Source organism: Bipolaris zeicola (assembly GCF_000523435.1).
Source record: "Bipolaris zeicola 26-R-13 unplaced genomic scaffold scaffold_14, whole genome shotgun sequence".
NCBI lineage: Eukaryota > Fungi > Ascomycota > Dothideomycetes > Pleosporales > Pleosporaceae > Bipolaris > Bipolaris zeicola.
The window spans coordinates 59,662-74,200 of record NW_006912063.1 but is presented as its reverse complement, the minus strand read 5'-3'; the positions used below and the strand labels follow the sequence as shown (position 1 = coordinate 74,200).

General features: G+C 51.2%; 4 protein-coding genes across 4 annotated transcripts; 2 read left to right on the top strand and 2 right to left on the bottom strand.

The window, feature by feature from the left end:
* Positions 1-97: 97 nt before the first annotated feature.
* Positions 98-1,481, bottom strand: COCCADRAFT_85514 (uncharacterized protein; the record flags this gene model as incomplete). The annotated part of the gene is made up of 2 exons (XM_007710098.1): positions 98-1,157; positions 1,213-1,481. 2 exons carry the CDS (start codon positions 1,479-1,481, stop codon positions 98-100), a joined length of 1,329 nt encoding a protein of 442 aa, XP_007708288.1.
* A 517-nt stretch (positions 1,482-1,998) lies between these two features.
* Positions 1,999-3,787, top strand: COCCADRAFT_1646 (uncharacterized protein; the record flags this gene model as incomplete). Its single annotated transcript, XM_007710032.1, has 6 exons — positions 1,999-2,110; positions 2,212-2,557; positions 2,615-2,627; positions 2,676-2,735; positions 2,779-3,513; positions 3,563-3,787. 6 exons carry the CDS (start codon positions 1,999-2,001, stop codon positions 3,785-3,787), a joined length of 1,491 nt encoding a protein of 496 aa, XP_007708222.1.
* Positions 3,788-4,451: 664 nt separating this feature from the next.
* COCCADRAFT_85627 (uncharacterized protein) lies at positions 4,452-4,979 on the bottom strand (the record flags this gene model as incomplete). The annotated part of the gene is made up of 1 exon (XM_007710097.1): positions 4,452-4,979. One exon carries the CDS (start codon positions 4,977-4,979, stop codon positions 4,452-4,454), a length of 528 nt encoding a protein of 175 aa, XP_007708287.1.
* A 5,938-nt stretch (positions 4,980-10,917) lies between these two features.
* On the top strand, positions 10,918-14,507 carry COCCADRAFT_33314 (uncharacterized protein; the record flags this gene model as incomplete). Its single annotated transcript, XM_007710065.1, has 3 exons — positions 10,918-11,246; positions 11,560-11,655; positions 11,801-14,507. The coding sequence occupies 3 exons, from the start codon at positions 10,918-10,920 to the stop codon at positions 14,505-14,507; spliced, it is 3,132 nt and encodes a 1,043-aa protein (XP_007708255.1).
* Between the last annotated feature and the right edge of the window lie 32 nt (positions 14,508-14,539).

Sequence of the window (14,539 nt, the reverse complement as noted above, 5' to 3'; positions counted from 1 at the left end):
TATCAACGACCTTGGTATTGAACAAGATACACTATACCACCAACGCCCATGTCAATTTTCTGTATCGCCAATAGAATGCAACGATCTCCCCCAGTCATCAGTCAAGCACAGCTACTAGTCTACCTCCGCTGACCTCTCTCCTCCGCATTCTATCCAGTCCCCCGTTAATCTCACCCAAACCCTTCACGACTCCCACGACATCCGGCGGTACCAAGAGACCCTTTGCTAACAACTGCTCACACCACGCACTAATCTCTTCACCTACCTCGGGTACCTCATGGTAAAGCTTTATAGGTACATTATGCAATACCACACCCCCCGGCACGTCCTTTTTAGGCAATCCGGCCATACCCACTAGATGCGAGCGAGCAGTCTGCGGGCTTTCCCCAAGCGGGGTAGACGGTGGAGTTGGAGGTTTGGCCCCCGCGCGGTGCAAATGCTTAGCATGCTCGCTGGGATGCGCTAGGCTATGAAGGAGGTGCGTAGCCGTTTCTTTGCCGATTGTGTCGAAGCCAAAGCGTGCGCTGTGACCCGTGCTAGCCCGGATAATCTGTATTGCTCGCTGCGGGTCGTGCGAATCGACAATCAGGTCGCTGCGGATGTGGTCGGTATTTGAGAGTCTAAGTCCATGCTTCGCGGTGTCGACTACGGAGATGATTTTGAGGCCTGCGAGACGGGCGAGTTGCTTTGCTACGTGTGCACAGGTTGAGCTGCCGCCCCAGACTACGAGAAAATCTCCGGGGTTTGCTCGTTCGGTGTGCGAGATGCTGGAGAGGCATTCTTGACGTATGTCTGCGGGAAGTGTCTCAGGGTTTAGGTTTCGTACCATCTCGAGGAGATCAGGGCCATCTTCGATACTGCTGAAGTTGACGCCCATGCATATTCCCAAAGCAAGGACGGCTGATACAAATGCAACGCCAAGGATGCTACCAGAGTTGATGGAAATATCTTTTGGGATTCTGATTGTGTTGAATGACGAGGCGATGCTGTATTGTTGATATGCAGCCTTGCGGAGGTCTCGATAATCAGTCGAGGGTACAGTTACAACGTCGCCGGGCTTCAAACGAGATGATGTTTCGTCTCCTACTTTGATAACGGTTCCAGCAAATTCTCGACCTGCTATATATGGCAGTGTCGGGATTCCAAAACCAAAATCACTGTTGAGTGTGAGATGAAGAGAACAGGAGCGGCGTCACCAAGTTCAAGGCTTACGGTGCTTTCCAGTCAATTGGATTCAGCCCAATCGCTTCAACCCTGATCAGGAGTTCATTCCCAAGTTTGATGGTTGGAGTGGCGTGACTGGTCGAGAGGTCATATGGCTGGCGGGCTGCATGTAACAACAGTGCATGCTGCTCTGAAGGTGGTTGTGATACTGATGTTTTCTGTTGAAATTGGTTCTGTGTTCTCGCTCTCTTCCCAGATGAGGATCTCGAAGAGAATTCCGCTGCGGAGCTTCGCGTGCGTTTCTTTGTCGATTCCATTTTTAGTTGTGATATCAATGGCTTCAGTGAGACATTTTAAGGTCATTCAAAGTCCCTGCACCCACGCCAAAGTCATACTGTGTGAGTGTCGTGCCGGCAGCCCCACGCATGTCGCGTCCCGCAACAAAGATTCGTCATAGTGCGTCATGGGCTAGACAGGCTAAACATGCACTTGAACTGCGTGCGTGCGTGCCGGGAAAGGAAGCATTGGGTGGAGTAAGAGGGTTGTCGCCATGTTGGAGTAGTCTGGCGTGACACGGCAGCGGGGTAAAATGGCAGCGAAGGGCCGAACTATCATTACCAGAAATGTAATAAAGTAGTGGAGTAACTCCTATATCGGAGGAGAGCGTTGAGAAGTAGCGGTTCGGATTACTGTATCCCGGCTCGAGTGTTGTTAGAGTTTACAGATAAGCGATGGCGTTAAAGGCGGGTGAAATCACATCATCCGCTTCAACCTACTCGCATGTGCCTCGGCGAGATTGAGCAGCCAAACTCCGGACACCTATAACCGCTAAACATGACGAAAAGGAAGCGAGAAAATGGTGGTGAAGCTACGAAAAATGGGAGGCAAAAGAATGGCGAAGACAAGCCTAAAAAGGAGTTGATCATCAATGCCTTTGTGGAAATGTGTAAGTCCAAGTTGATACGCGCTACGTCCTATCAGAATCAGTATACTCTGTATATGGAATTTGTAGAGAGTTTTGGAGAACTAATTCTGGATTCTGTACAGGCAGTGGCCATCAGTCGCCAGGATTATGGAAGCATCCTGACGATCGCTCTCATGAGTTCAACAACATCGACCATTGGGTAGACCTTGCAAAGCTACTCGATGAAGCCAAAGTCCATGGCATCTTCATAGCTGATGTTCTCGGGGGTTACGATGTGTACAATAGTAATCTTGATGCAGCAATAAGGTCGGGTGCTCAGTGGCCAGTCAACGAGCCGCTGGCAGTTGTCAGTGCAATGGCCGCAGCGACCAAAAGCATTGGTTTCGGTGTGACAGTGTCGACTACTTATGAACAGCCGTATCATTTGGCTCGACGACTATCTACTGTTGATCATCTGACAAAGGGCCGGTACGCTGTCAATGTTCTGCTTCCCTAGATACTGATTCAGTTACTGACTCTTGGCAGACTAGGCTGGAATGTAAGCAACCCCGACTCCGACCAAAGATACTCCTGCTAATTTTAATAGATTGTGACGAGCTATCTGGACTCCGCCGCGAGGAACATGGGCATGAAGGAGCAGTTGGCGGTAAGTGCTCCCGCCGATGAAAATATGTTGCTGACTTGTATAGCACGATGAGCGCTATGGCCAAGCTGAAGAGTATGTCAAGGTCATGTATAAGCTCTTGGAGTCTTCTTGGCGAGACGATGCTGTTGTTCGTGATCGAAAGAAGAACATGTTCTCTGATCCAGATCGGATCCGACAAATCAACCACAAAGGCAAGTATTTCGAGGTACCCGGTCCGCATATCTGCCAACCTAGTCCACAACGGACTCCGTTGATCCTGCAAGCGGGTGCCTCGAAAGCAGGCAAATCTTTTGCGGCGCAAAATGCAGAAGCAATATTTGTTTCTGCACACGCGCCTATCGTGTGCAAAGGTAACATTGCTGAGATCAGGGAGATTGCTTCGTCGCAGTTTGGAAGAGACGGGCGTTCCATCAAGTTTTTGGCCCTTGCGACTCCCATTATAGGCAGGACAGAAGAGGAGGCACAAGCGAAGCTTGCAGAGTACCGAAAGTACGCGTCATTGGAAGGTGCATTGGCGCTTTTCTGTGGCTGGACTGGGATCGACTTGGGAAAGTATGGTGACGAAGAGGAGTTGCGCCACGTTGATAGCAATGCGGTGCGGTCGACGGTGGAGGGTTTCGCTCGCTTCTCACCCGGCACATCCAAATGGACTAAGCACACAGTGGCAGAGCACATCAGCATTGGCGGAATCGGTCCTATTTTTGTCGGAACTCCGTCACAGATAGCAGACGGGTTCCAAACATGGGTTGACGAAGCGGATGTGGATGGATTCAATATCGTAAGCCATTATCCTTGGAAGTGCTGGTACTGAACTAACAAATGCGCAGGCATATGCGCTCTTTCCTCAATCTTTCAAAGATGTTGTAGAGTTGCTGCTTCCAGAGTTGAGAAAGCGCGGGATGTTTTGGAATGACTATGCAGTTCCTAGTGGCACGTACCGAGAGAATTTCTATGGAATCAAGGGACAGACAGGTCCTCCGGACGAGCATGTTGCGTCGACGTATCGATGGAAGGCGGGTGTCGATGCCAAAGATCATGTTATTCCAGAGTAAAACAAACAACGCTAGTCTTCACACCAAATTGCATATCGAGTCCGGATATGTGTGCATAGCAGAGATGGATTGTTTATTCGAAATCTATTCGAGAGCATGCTGGCAATATATATGCTATGTTGTGAATTGAAACAAGAGGTACACAACAAGCACTGTTTTTTTCTCCGAATATAGACTGTGATTGATCCTATAGAATATGCTTGGTTATTGCAAATAGCATCAAAATCATGTTGCCATCCTTACCTTACCACCGCTTGAGAAAATGTTGGACTTAAAATCAAAGGCATCTACGAAGTGACAATAGCCAACGTGTTCTGATATTGTTGCTTAGATATTATTGCTTAGTTCAAGAATTTACATTGTTTTGATCATGCTGTCCTGATGTCTAGTCCTTCTTTTACCAAACTCTGCCCATGTTTAAAGTCTTGTACGCATAATCATTCTGTGGCACAGCGAGTTATAAGATCTTTTCAAATTGATTGATAGCCTAGACAGTACATCCCCGCCACTCAGCAATTGAAAAAGATACAAAATAGCCAAAAATGTATGTATAAACGAATGTCCAAAAGCGCTCCCAACTTTTCCTCCACATCCTCCACTTCCCAACCCTGCTCCTTTCCTTCCCAGTTGTCGGCAACTGTATCCAACTCATGTGTAATTGCCACTAGCAACCCTGGTAGAGGATAACAGACGCAGCGCGGTTGACGTTGTTGCAAGACGTCGTCTGACTACCCTCAATACCCTGGTGATGAAGCTTAGTTCCGCGGCACCCGGACTGAGTGTAGTAATCAGCAGTAGGGTAAGGGTTCGCTGCGCGCTCCCTCCACAGCCAACCACTGTAGAAGAAGAAGTTGGTAGCACTGACGCAAACACCGCATCCAAAGCCGGAAGTGACAGCGGTTTGAGCACCAGAGCATCCACCGGAGCTGTAACCCTGCCACTCGCGGCCTCCGGCTCGAGCCTCGATCCTTGAAAGGGGTTTCGCGGGAGAGAGTTCATCAGCGTCGATGGTGCACTGTGCGAGCTTTTCCATGCCAGCCCAGCCAGTGGTGTCGTTGAGAGACTGGTATTCGGCGAATTCCTCAGGGGTCCATCCGGGACCGTCGGTGCAGGCTGCGAGGACTTGGCCGCTGGAGAGTGCGAGCACGACGGCTGCGACGCTGAGGGCTTTCTTCCAACCGGAGGCGAACATTGTGATTGGTGTTGGGGTTCTGAAGAATTTTAGTTACTTGGTCTGAGAATTGAGCTATGCAGCTCAAATGCCAGTGGAATTTTACCGGTGAACTTGATATGAATCGAAGCTGTGAGTCTTGAGGATGCTGGAATCAGATGCTGTGCGTTGTGAGGAAGAAGGAGATGATTGTGGTTGATATTTATATTGAACTGTCTGTCGGAGTTCACCTTGACACCTGATTAACGACTTCTCTTTTGATACATGCCATGGCACCACTATCTTGGCATGTGTGGTACGTAGAAGACCCTTTTGCTCCTACAGGATTCCACCATAGCTCCGTGCGATACAATTCCGAGCATCTTCATTGCCATTATGCATTGTGTAAGCCTGCACGTGAGTTTATTCAGCTGCAGCGCCAAGAAGTGTGGAAGCTAGTTCTCGGAGAGGTGTTGTTGGCGCGTTGGGACTAGAGGCAAATGGGTAGTTTATAATGTAGAACTAGGCTTACTAACGCAGATCATGGTAAGGCGCACAACACGTTACGCCGTATAACATTTGGAACACAAATGAACTTTGCGCCAGGACCCAGTTCAATCGATGGCTATGCTAACAAAAAACAAATGTACATATGCCAAGTATCCGCGGAGCAGTATAGGTTCTATCCTGCGGAGCTTAGTGTAGAATTATTTAGAATCTGCTCCATGCGACTATGAGTTGGCGATGGAGTTTTTGGACGACCTTACCAATTTCGTTTCTAAGAACACACCTTGCTCCCTATACAGTCGTCTGTAGTAGCTGAGGTCAAAGACTGGTGTCAAGAGGACCTATACGAGGCATTGCGCAGCCACTCTCAAGACATCGCTCTTGGAATGCTTCAAGAGCGGGTTGTCTTGGGTTGGGTTGGAGAAAATAGTGCATTCCATAGGTCTTGCCAAGGCACACGAGTTGTCCAGATGCTCGACCGCAAATTGGCCGTATTAACTTTTGGACCCAGTTCGTATCTGTACAATGTTAAAGTGGATGAATAAGCCCATGACCTTTTGCATTGCGGTAAATGAGAAGCTAGACTCATGAAATCTGGGCCTGGCAAGCGATGAAGTGTCAAACCTTCGAGGCCTTGCCGTTTCCCTGCCTGGTAAAGTCTGTTACTATGCGAAAATCAACGGGATAGTGTGGATACCACGTCCGGGCCGAGCAGTAGGTGACTATTGCGAATTTGGATAGATTGCGCTCCGGAAAGATCCACAATACAATCGGTTCCGAAACTTGAGCAAGGTGGCCATGCGGGTCTTACTTACTTCGTATCGGGACCACTGCGCTAAGTCGACAAAGGGCCCCTGGCAATCAGTAGCCGCAAATATTGAAAACATCCAGCCCAGGACTCTTATAACTATTAATAATATTTCACTTCCATGCCCTAGGGAAACAAAAGAGCAGTAGATTTCATGCTTGGATGGTCGAGGGAACGGGAACCACAACAAGGATACCATGGGAGGTCCTCCTAGAGCCGGCTGGGTGTTTGCTGATTTGCATCAAGGGGCCGTTCCCCAGCGTGAAAAAATTCCTAATTTTCGAACTAAATGACTTTGATTGAAGCATATAGAATCGCGCCGGCCAGAGGAACGCATCTGATCACTTTGTGGAATGTGTGTGTAGGAGGAATGGCAAGATGCAAAGATGAAAGTCAAGTGCGGTCCAGAGGGCGGAAGGACCGCCTGCTACTAGCGTCACGTCAGTGCGGTCGACGGGCAAACATTTTGTGAACATCGCGCAACACGACTCTTGCACACAATTGCAGCGGCCCAATCTCGCCTCGCCAAACCGGACAAGTGGCAACATGGCCAAAAGAAAACGCAGTGCTTTCGACGACCGGCGTCCAGTCGACGTCGGGCTGGGCGCGACTTTGGCACACATGCGCGGCGAAGATGAGCCAGACGAAGCTACCGAAGGCTGGACAGTCGTCGGCAAGAGAAGAAAGCAGCACAATTCACGTGACTCTGCATCACGCTCACCCTCTCCCACCCAAGATGCCTCGGTCGCGCACAAGGATGACGGTCTGTCCAAGGAGGAGCGCAGGAAGGAACGAAAGCTGCAGAGGAGCTACCCGGCCATTGAGCACTCACACCATGCACGCCTCAACTCGCATGTCAAGATCACAGATCTGCAGGCGTTGGTACTTTATCTGCTTGCTGACGGAACGGCGCCTCAATGGGTTTCTGTGCGAAGCCGTGCAAACATCCAGCAAGTCGTTATGCTCATGGTCCCAGGTCTGGACGTGGGCATGTTTAACGGACAGGTTGCCCTGGAAGCCGCGTCACAGCCCGCCCAAGGAGACGAGGCCACCGAGTCTCAGCCAAAGCGGCTGTCCATCTCGTCTAGCGACTTCTACCCAGCCAGTCTGAAGCCTGAACGCCTGCCTGTACCGCTGCAACCTCTATCCGATATTTTCGAGCATGTGTGGCCCATCAAAGCCATTGGAGAACACCGCAACAACCAGTACATGCGCCTCCATTCGCCCATCCATACCATGCTCACCTCGCAGATTCCAAAGACACAGGAAGAAAAGCAAATGAAGCGGACTGGCAACCACAAGGGTCCCATGCCACAGAACTCAAGCCATTGGCAGAACAGACGCACACGCATCACCGAGTATATCGCCACGCTCATGGAGCAGCAGGAGAACGAATATGTACTGCATCCAGCCATGTTCACGACGCCCGAATCCAAGGAGGCTAACCATGAGAGGAGGAAACTCGCCAAGCAGACTGCAGATGACGGCTGGGTGGATAGCCATGTGGCAGATGTGGACGAAGGACAAGTACCCGAAGAAGAGATAGAGCAAGGCAGTTTGAGTGCTGGGAGACAGATCCTCTCCATGGACTGTGAAATGTGTAAAGCTGAGAACGATGAGCTTGTGCTTACGCGCATCAGTCTAATGGATTGGGACGGCAAGGTAGTCTTGGATAAGCTTGTCAAGCCCGAGATTGGTATCAAGGACCATCTAACACAGTGGTCGGGTATCACAGCGGCCATGCTTCAGGATGTCACAACGACACTCGCCGACATACAAAAGGAGCTACTGGAGCTCATCACGCCGCGCACAATCCTTGTGGGACATTCGCTAAACTCTGATCTCAATGCACTAAAGCTGACTCATCCCTTTATCGTCGACACGGGTATTCTCTATCCACATCCGCGCGGCCCGCCGTATAAGCAGTCGCTGAAATGGCTTGCGCAAAAGTATCTCAAGCGCGAGGTGCAGAAAGGGTCACAGGGTCACGACAGTGTAGAAGACGCTCGAACATGCCTCGATCTGGTCAAGCAGAAATGTGAAAAGGGCCCGAGGTGGGGCTCGAGTGACACGAATGCCGAGTCGATTTTCAAAAGACTAGGACGGAGCATGCGACCAAAGTCAAACGAGGCCTATCGAGCGGGAGCGGTCGTCGACTGGGGTGACCCAAACAGAGGCCACGGTGGTCAAGCTAAAGTTTCGATAGGATGCAAAACGGACGATGAAGTGGTGGAAGCAATTGATCGAACCCTCAAGGGCCAAGCCGAAGGCAGAGATGGGACTGCCGACCAGATTGATTTTGTCTGGGGCCGTCTGCGGGAACTTGAGCTTGCACGAGGATGGTGGGATGATGCCAAGTCAGCAGATGTTGAGGTGATTCGAAAGACGGCGCTTGAGCGAATGGGCTTGAGTCGACAAGGCGATGATGATGTGGATGTGGAGCTACAAGGCGCTGAGCTTGGCGACGCTGTTTCGAGAACGGTTGAGCGGATCCGCCAGGTTTACCAGTCCCTGCCACGCTGCACGGCCTTTATTGTGTACAGTGGGACGGGCGATCCTCGAGACATTCGACGGCTGCAAGCCATGAACCAGCAGTACCGGCGTGAGTTTGCAACGAAGAAATGGGACAATCTCAGCGTGCAATGGACAGACACGGAGGTGCAGGCGCTGTCCAAAGCATGCCAGGATGCACGCAATGGTGTCGGGTTCATGGTGGTCAAGTAGAGTACGTACTACATAGGCTATTATTACGAGAGAGCAATGTGTGGTGCGTCTCGTTTTGTGTTTGGCCACGGGGGGTGGGAGCCAACGCTAGAGCATTTTTGTGACACGCAGAATGTCGGCGTGTTTGAGCAAACAGGCAGTTGGGTCCGACAGGTAATGACGGGTAATTGAGCAAAAAGTGTATGGAAAAGACCGGATGCCGAGGGGTACCGGAAACGTTGGTATGCATTGCGGGATGCAACGATCGGTTGAATGCAGCCGGGGATAAAATCGTCTAATTGCCGTTTCAGTGTGTCCAAGTAGATATTACTGGGCCAGTTGGCATGTCAATTGCACGGACGACAATCAAGAACCCTGCTCATATCATGTTTGGCTAAGACTATGTTAGCGCATTGCCTTAGGCCCCGTAGTGTCGGATCCAGAAAGTAAAATCAAATTTTTTGCAAAGCGGATGACTACATGAAGGGCTGGATTGGTAGTAGCCTAGCAGCCATGGGGATCTGCGAGTTGGGCACGCTAGCCAAGCTGCTATCTTGCCGCCATATAGCAGTATCATAGTGCCCAGCTCGTAACGAGCTGGCGCCAGGTCCAAAGGGCTTGCCTATTGGGGGCAAAGGTAATCTGGGCCTGCTATATCAGAGACAAAGAGGCACCAACGCTATATAATAATAGTGGTACATACGAGAAGGAAAAGACAGAGTTTATAGTTGCAATGTATATGTATATATGGGAATGAAATGTAAAATATATTCAAAAGCCTCCGTGCGCGCTGGTCTTATCAGCCCGTCTTGCCATGTGCCATGCTTATTGGGCCATGACAACCATGAAACCTTGGAGGCCTGTCCAACACTGGCCAATTGTGGCAAAAAGCGATGAATGATGATTGTCGTCACGAGCCGCTTTTGCTTACTCTCGATTGTGTGTAGTATATGTACATGCGTGCATACTTACGTATATCGAGTATTAAGTAAGTTTATTTACTGGGAATATGGATGTCTTAGGTATGTAACGTGTATGTATGTATGTATGTATATGTATATAAGGATAGGATGGGTGTCCGTGGCGATTAATTGGGCGTTGTTGTGATGGGTAGTGTAGGTGTAGGCATCTGTATACGTATATATGGGCTTCCCAGTATATGTAAGTCCATACCATAGATAATGCGACTAACCGCAGGCAGCGTCGCATCTTACCGTACATGGCCCACCCGCATAAACGACAGACGTCAAAAGGAGCATGGCCCGGTGAGGGCCTGAAAGGCTGATGCACAATGCGCAACAGCTAGCGCGTCGAGCTTGCGACACCACACGGCTCAAAGGCTTATTCGTAATAGCTGATAGAGCACCTCTAAATAACGAGGCGCGCTAGGCCCCACCGGGACTCGCAGCCAGCCAATAATGAATAAGCCTGTGCTAATTATTTCACCTGTCCTAAATCTCTCCCTAACTTTGCTTTTCCACCCTGGCCGCACGGTATACGCGCGCTCCCCTTCTTTGCCTTTTCCTGGCCCTTGCCGCCGCCTCCAATCCCACTCGTTGCTTTCCCACACTCATTCAACACTTGATCCCACCCTTCCATCCCGCCTGTCCTGTCCTGTCCATCCATTGATTCTTCTTTCACTCACACTCACACACCCTCCTGCAGTGTCACCCACACCCACCACCACTTCTGCCCGCACTGCGCAATTGGCGCTCACAGCACCACCACCCCTCGACGCTTGTGCTTGACCATCCCCTTGCCCGCCTTTGGTAATCACTATAGAGCATTCCTGGCTCCCACAGTGTATTACTCCGCTTACCTGCAGTTGGCGAGCAACAAGCGCAAGATCCTCGTCGCCTTGCCTATACTGTGGCTCGGAGATCTATCCTTTCGGTCCGTCTCAATGGGCTGGCTACGGCAAGCACAAGACAGTTTCGTATTAGTGAGACTACTCCAGACAGCATGAGCACCCAACAACATCACCGCTCTGCGTCTCACACTGCATCCATTGTGCATGGAAATGCCGACCAGTTTAGAGTTCAGCAGTCGGCACCGCCCTTTGCCCAAAGTGCTGCTAGACCCCCGCCACCACCTGCTTCGCTCCCCATCATCGCTCGATCGACAAAGGGCTACTGCCGGCACTGCCGCACCCACGTAGGCGACTTTTACAACTCGTGGAGTCGAATCACTGGCACTCTTCATGTTCCTGCCCTGCTCGGCTCCTACTCATCGCGCCTGAAGACTGCTGGCTCCCCCGAGCCTGCACTCAAGGGCACGGCTCTCAATGGATGGTAAGCTTATTAGCCCTCGCATGTCTCTTCTCCCTTCGCACCTTTTCCCCTTTTGGTAGCAGTCAGCCATCACATCATCAGGCGCCCTTCGATTATACGTTGTCGCCTCCTGGTATAGTTCAGTGACATGGTATTTTAATTTTTTATTCTCTTTCCTAAGCACACTTGCGCTAGTGCGGTCCAAACAATTTCCACACTATACGCTTTTTTATCTATTAAACCCGCCAGCCCGCTACCTGTCTCTCACGTTCCGCATTACTGCCGTTCCGTTCACGTCGTACTTTTGTCTGCCTATTAGCTGACACCTTGCCAGCACCATCCAGCCTTTGTCCTGCCCACACCCTGGCTGCGGCGAGACATCAATTGGTTGCACTGTCATCACTGCGCCTGCCGGTAAAGGGAAATTTCGGTGAGTCACCTCCCTTGCATCATCGCTCACCGAGTTTGTTTGCATCTTGCTGTCGATTGAGGCCTTGATGAGATTATCCATTCAAATACACATAAAGCTTATTACTTTGACTTACCTCAGACGGCTAACATCTCATTTCGCGTAGTGGCCGCGATCTCTTTAACCTAAGCCGCATTGAGCTGCAATGTGAGATAGCTCCAGGGCAGATCGTTGTCATCGAACCGCGTGAAGACATTGCACCAGACCTATTAGCTGCTGAGGAGACGCCTAGTCCTCCTCCTTCATCATCATCTTCATCTTCTTCTCCACCAAACAACATTCCCAACCCATCGTGGACCAAAGCCATGGAGGTTGACACACGCATGCCGTCGTTGCACCAATCGGCGTATTCTCATACTCAAATGGGCATACGTCACGATCTCGATCGCGATGCCGCAAAGCAACATCTCATGTACCCCATTGATCACGACAGACAGTCACGAAAACAATTATCGTCATCGATACATTCTCCTCCAGTGACCAATTCCTTGCTCAGTGCTGTTCAACCAGCACCAAGCAAAAGACCATCAATTTCATCCCCCGCAGCGGAGCCAATACACCAGGCTGATTCCCCGCAACAAGTATCCGCCACACACCCCACTGGTAATGTGCGTGAGTCTCGGGGTAGTGTGTCTAAACCACAGCCTGCCCCCGAAACATCACAGACAAATGGTCACCAGTACCCTCGCTCACCTGGCATGGTGGGCATGGACGCTATTGAGCGTTTACAAACACAAATTTCTCAAAATAGCGGCGCCCTGGCTGCTCACACTCGAGATATACGTCGTGGCGAAGAGACCTTTCAACAAGTCGAGGAATCCCTTCGTCGTGAGTTTCAGGCCCAGTTGTTCCGACAGACGGCCGACATCCAAAAGGTGGAAGAGTCTGCAGCACGACTACAACACGAAATGCAAGGCATGCGCCATGCAATGGAAGCCATCAGCCGAGAGATGGAGGCTTGGAGAATTGACAAGCAATCACGCAAATCCGTCTTTTCCCCAAGCCACCAGATGGCCGCTCAAGACTCGGCACTCGAACTCATGACACAACAAATCGCCGTCATGTCCCACAAGACAAGCGATCTCGACAATCTAAAGCTCCACATTGAGATCATGAAGAACAAAATCTACCGACTCGAAGAAAGTGCCAAGGCTGCGTCATCTCAGCCGCCATCACACACATTCCAACTTCCACGTGAGACGGCAGTTGCACCTATCCCATCGACGCATGCGGCGGTGTCATCTCACCCCAGCACCCCAACGATTCCACAGGCCAGCGATGCATCTCGCCGTGCCTCAGGTGGTCAGCACCACCAGCCATCGTTTGCACAGCCAGCACCCAAGCCTGTAGTGGAAGCCACACCGAGAAGTGAGCTTGTGCCTAGTCAGAGCAGCGGATGGGCGACTGTCAACGCTGGAGTGAAACGAAGTTCCCAAAGCGGCATGGACAGCCCCCAGGAGAGCACCATGCATGGGCCAAGTTCCCCAAAGCGGCCAAAACTGGGCGAAGCTGAGCCATTCCCTGGCTACACTGCCGCGCAACCACCACCTAGTCGTGCCGCAGTAGAACCGACAGACGCTCGATTTCCAACGCCTGCACATGCCATTACATCTCAAAATCCTGTAGCTGACCAGGTTCCCTCGTCTCAACCGCAGCAGCAACCTTCCTATTCTCCATATACCCCGCAGTATGCGCCGTCAGACGACAGCTGGCGGGCCGATTCCCAACGTATGATGGGATATCGACCCCGTGGGCGTGGGCGTGGCGGCGGAGGACCCGGCAGTCGGGGCGGTAGAGTTCGAAAGAGCATGCTTGTCCAGCCTCATGGCACCTTTGCAACACCAGAATGGGAAGCGGATGACTGGCAGAGCCTTCGCAGCTCACAAGGTAGTCCAGAAGACTTCCACGCCCACATGGCACGCTCCGGTCGCGGTAGCATAGCGCGCCGTGGCAGTGGTGGCAGTGGTGGCGCGCGCGGAGGCTACATGACAAATGATCGCACTTCAAGTCTCGGCCTACAAGGGGTGACGGCTGGCATCAGCTTTGGGCCTCCAGGTGAGGCGTACGGCTCTGCAAAGAGGACTCGTACAAAGCCGGTGCGCAACGCGGATGGTGTGCTTATTCGAAAGGATGGCCGTCCTGATATGCGTTCGCAATCGTCAGCCGCCAATCTGCGTAAGGTGCATGCCCGCAAGGAAAATGAATCTAGCCACTCTCCTACGCCCGCAAGCATCCAATACGCGGCCCCGGTCAGTGCGGCTGACACACCCAGCCCTACCGGGCTTGCAGCTCACCCGAACGCGACCGATAAGCACAAGGCGATCATGGGCAAGATCTTCCCGGAAGGTTTGGACGCATCCCGGAAGCAACATGACTATGCTAGTCAAGTGTTTTCAGAGGAATGCGACCACACTATTCATACGCGGTCACATGGTCACCGTTCTGCAGCCAAGGCTGACAAGTCCGTTAAGAAGGAGCAAGGTGAACATGATGCAAGTCCCAGGCAAAAACAAAGCCCAGAGAGAAAAGATGTAGATATGGATAGGGCTGACAGTCATGCTGCTGATGAGGACGAGGAGCATGAAGAGGAATACGAGGAATACGAAGAAGGACACGAAGAGGAAGGCGAGGATGAGGATGAAATGCAGGCTCCCGAGCGATCTGGTGAGCACGCCAAAGCACATGGAGAGATTGCAATAAAACAAGCAGAAGATGAAAATGCCACTACCACTGGCTCGAGAGCTGGGTCAGAAAACCAGGCAGTGGAGAGCTCAGCGGCAAATGACGATGACTGTATACATGTACAAGCTTAATAGGTTAATCTTTTCTAGAATAGTAAATGTTA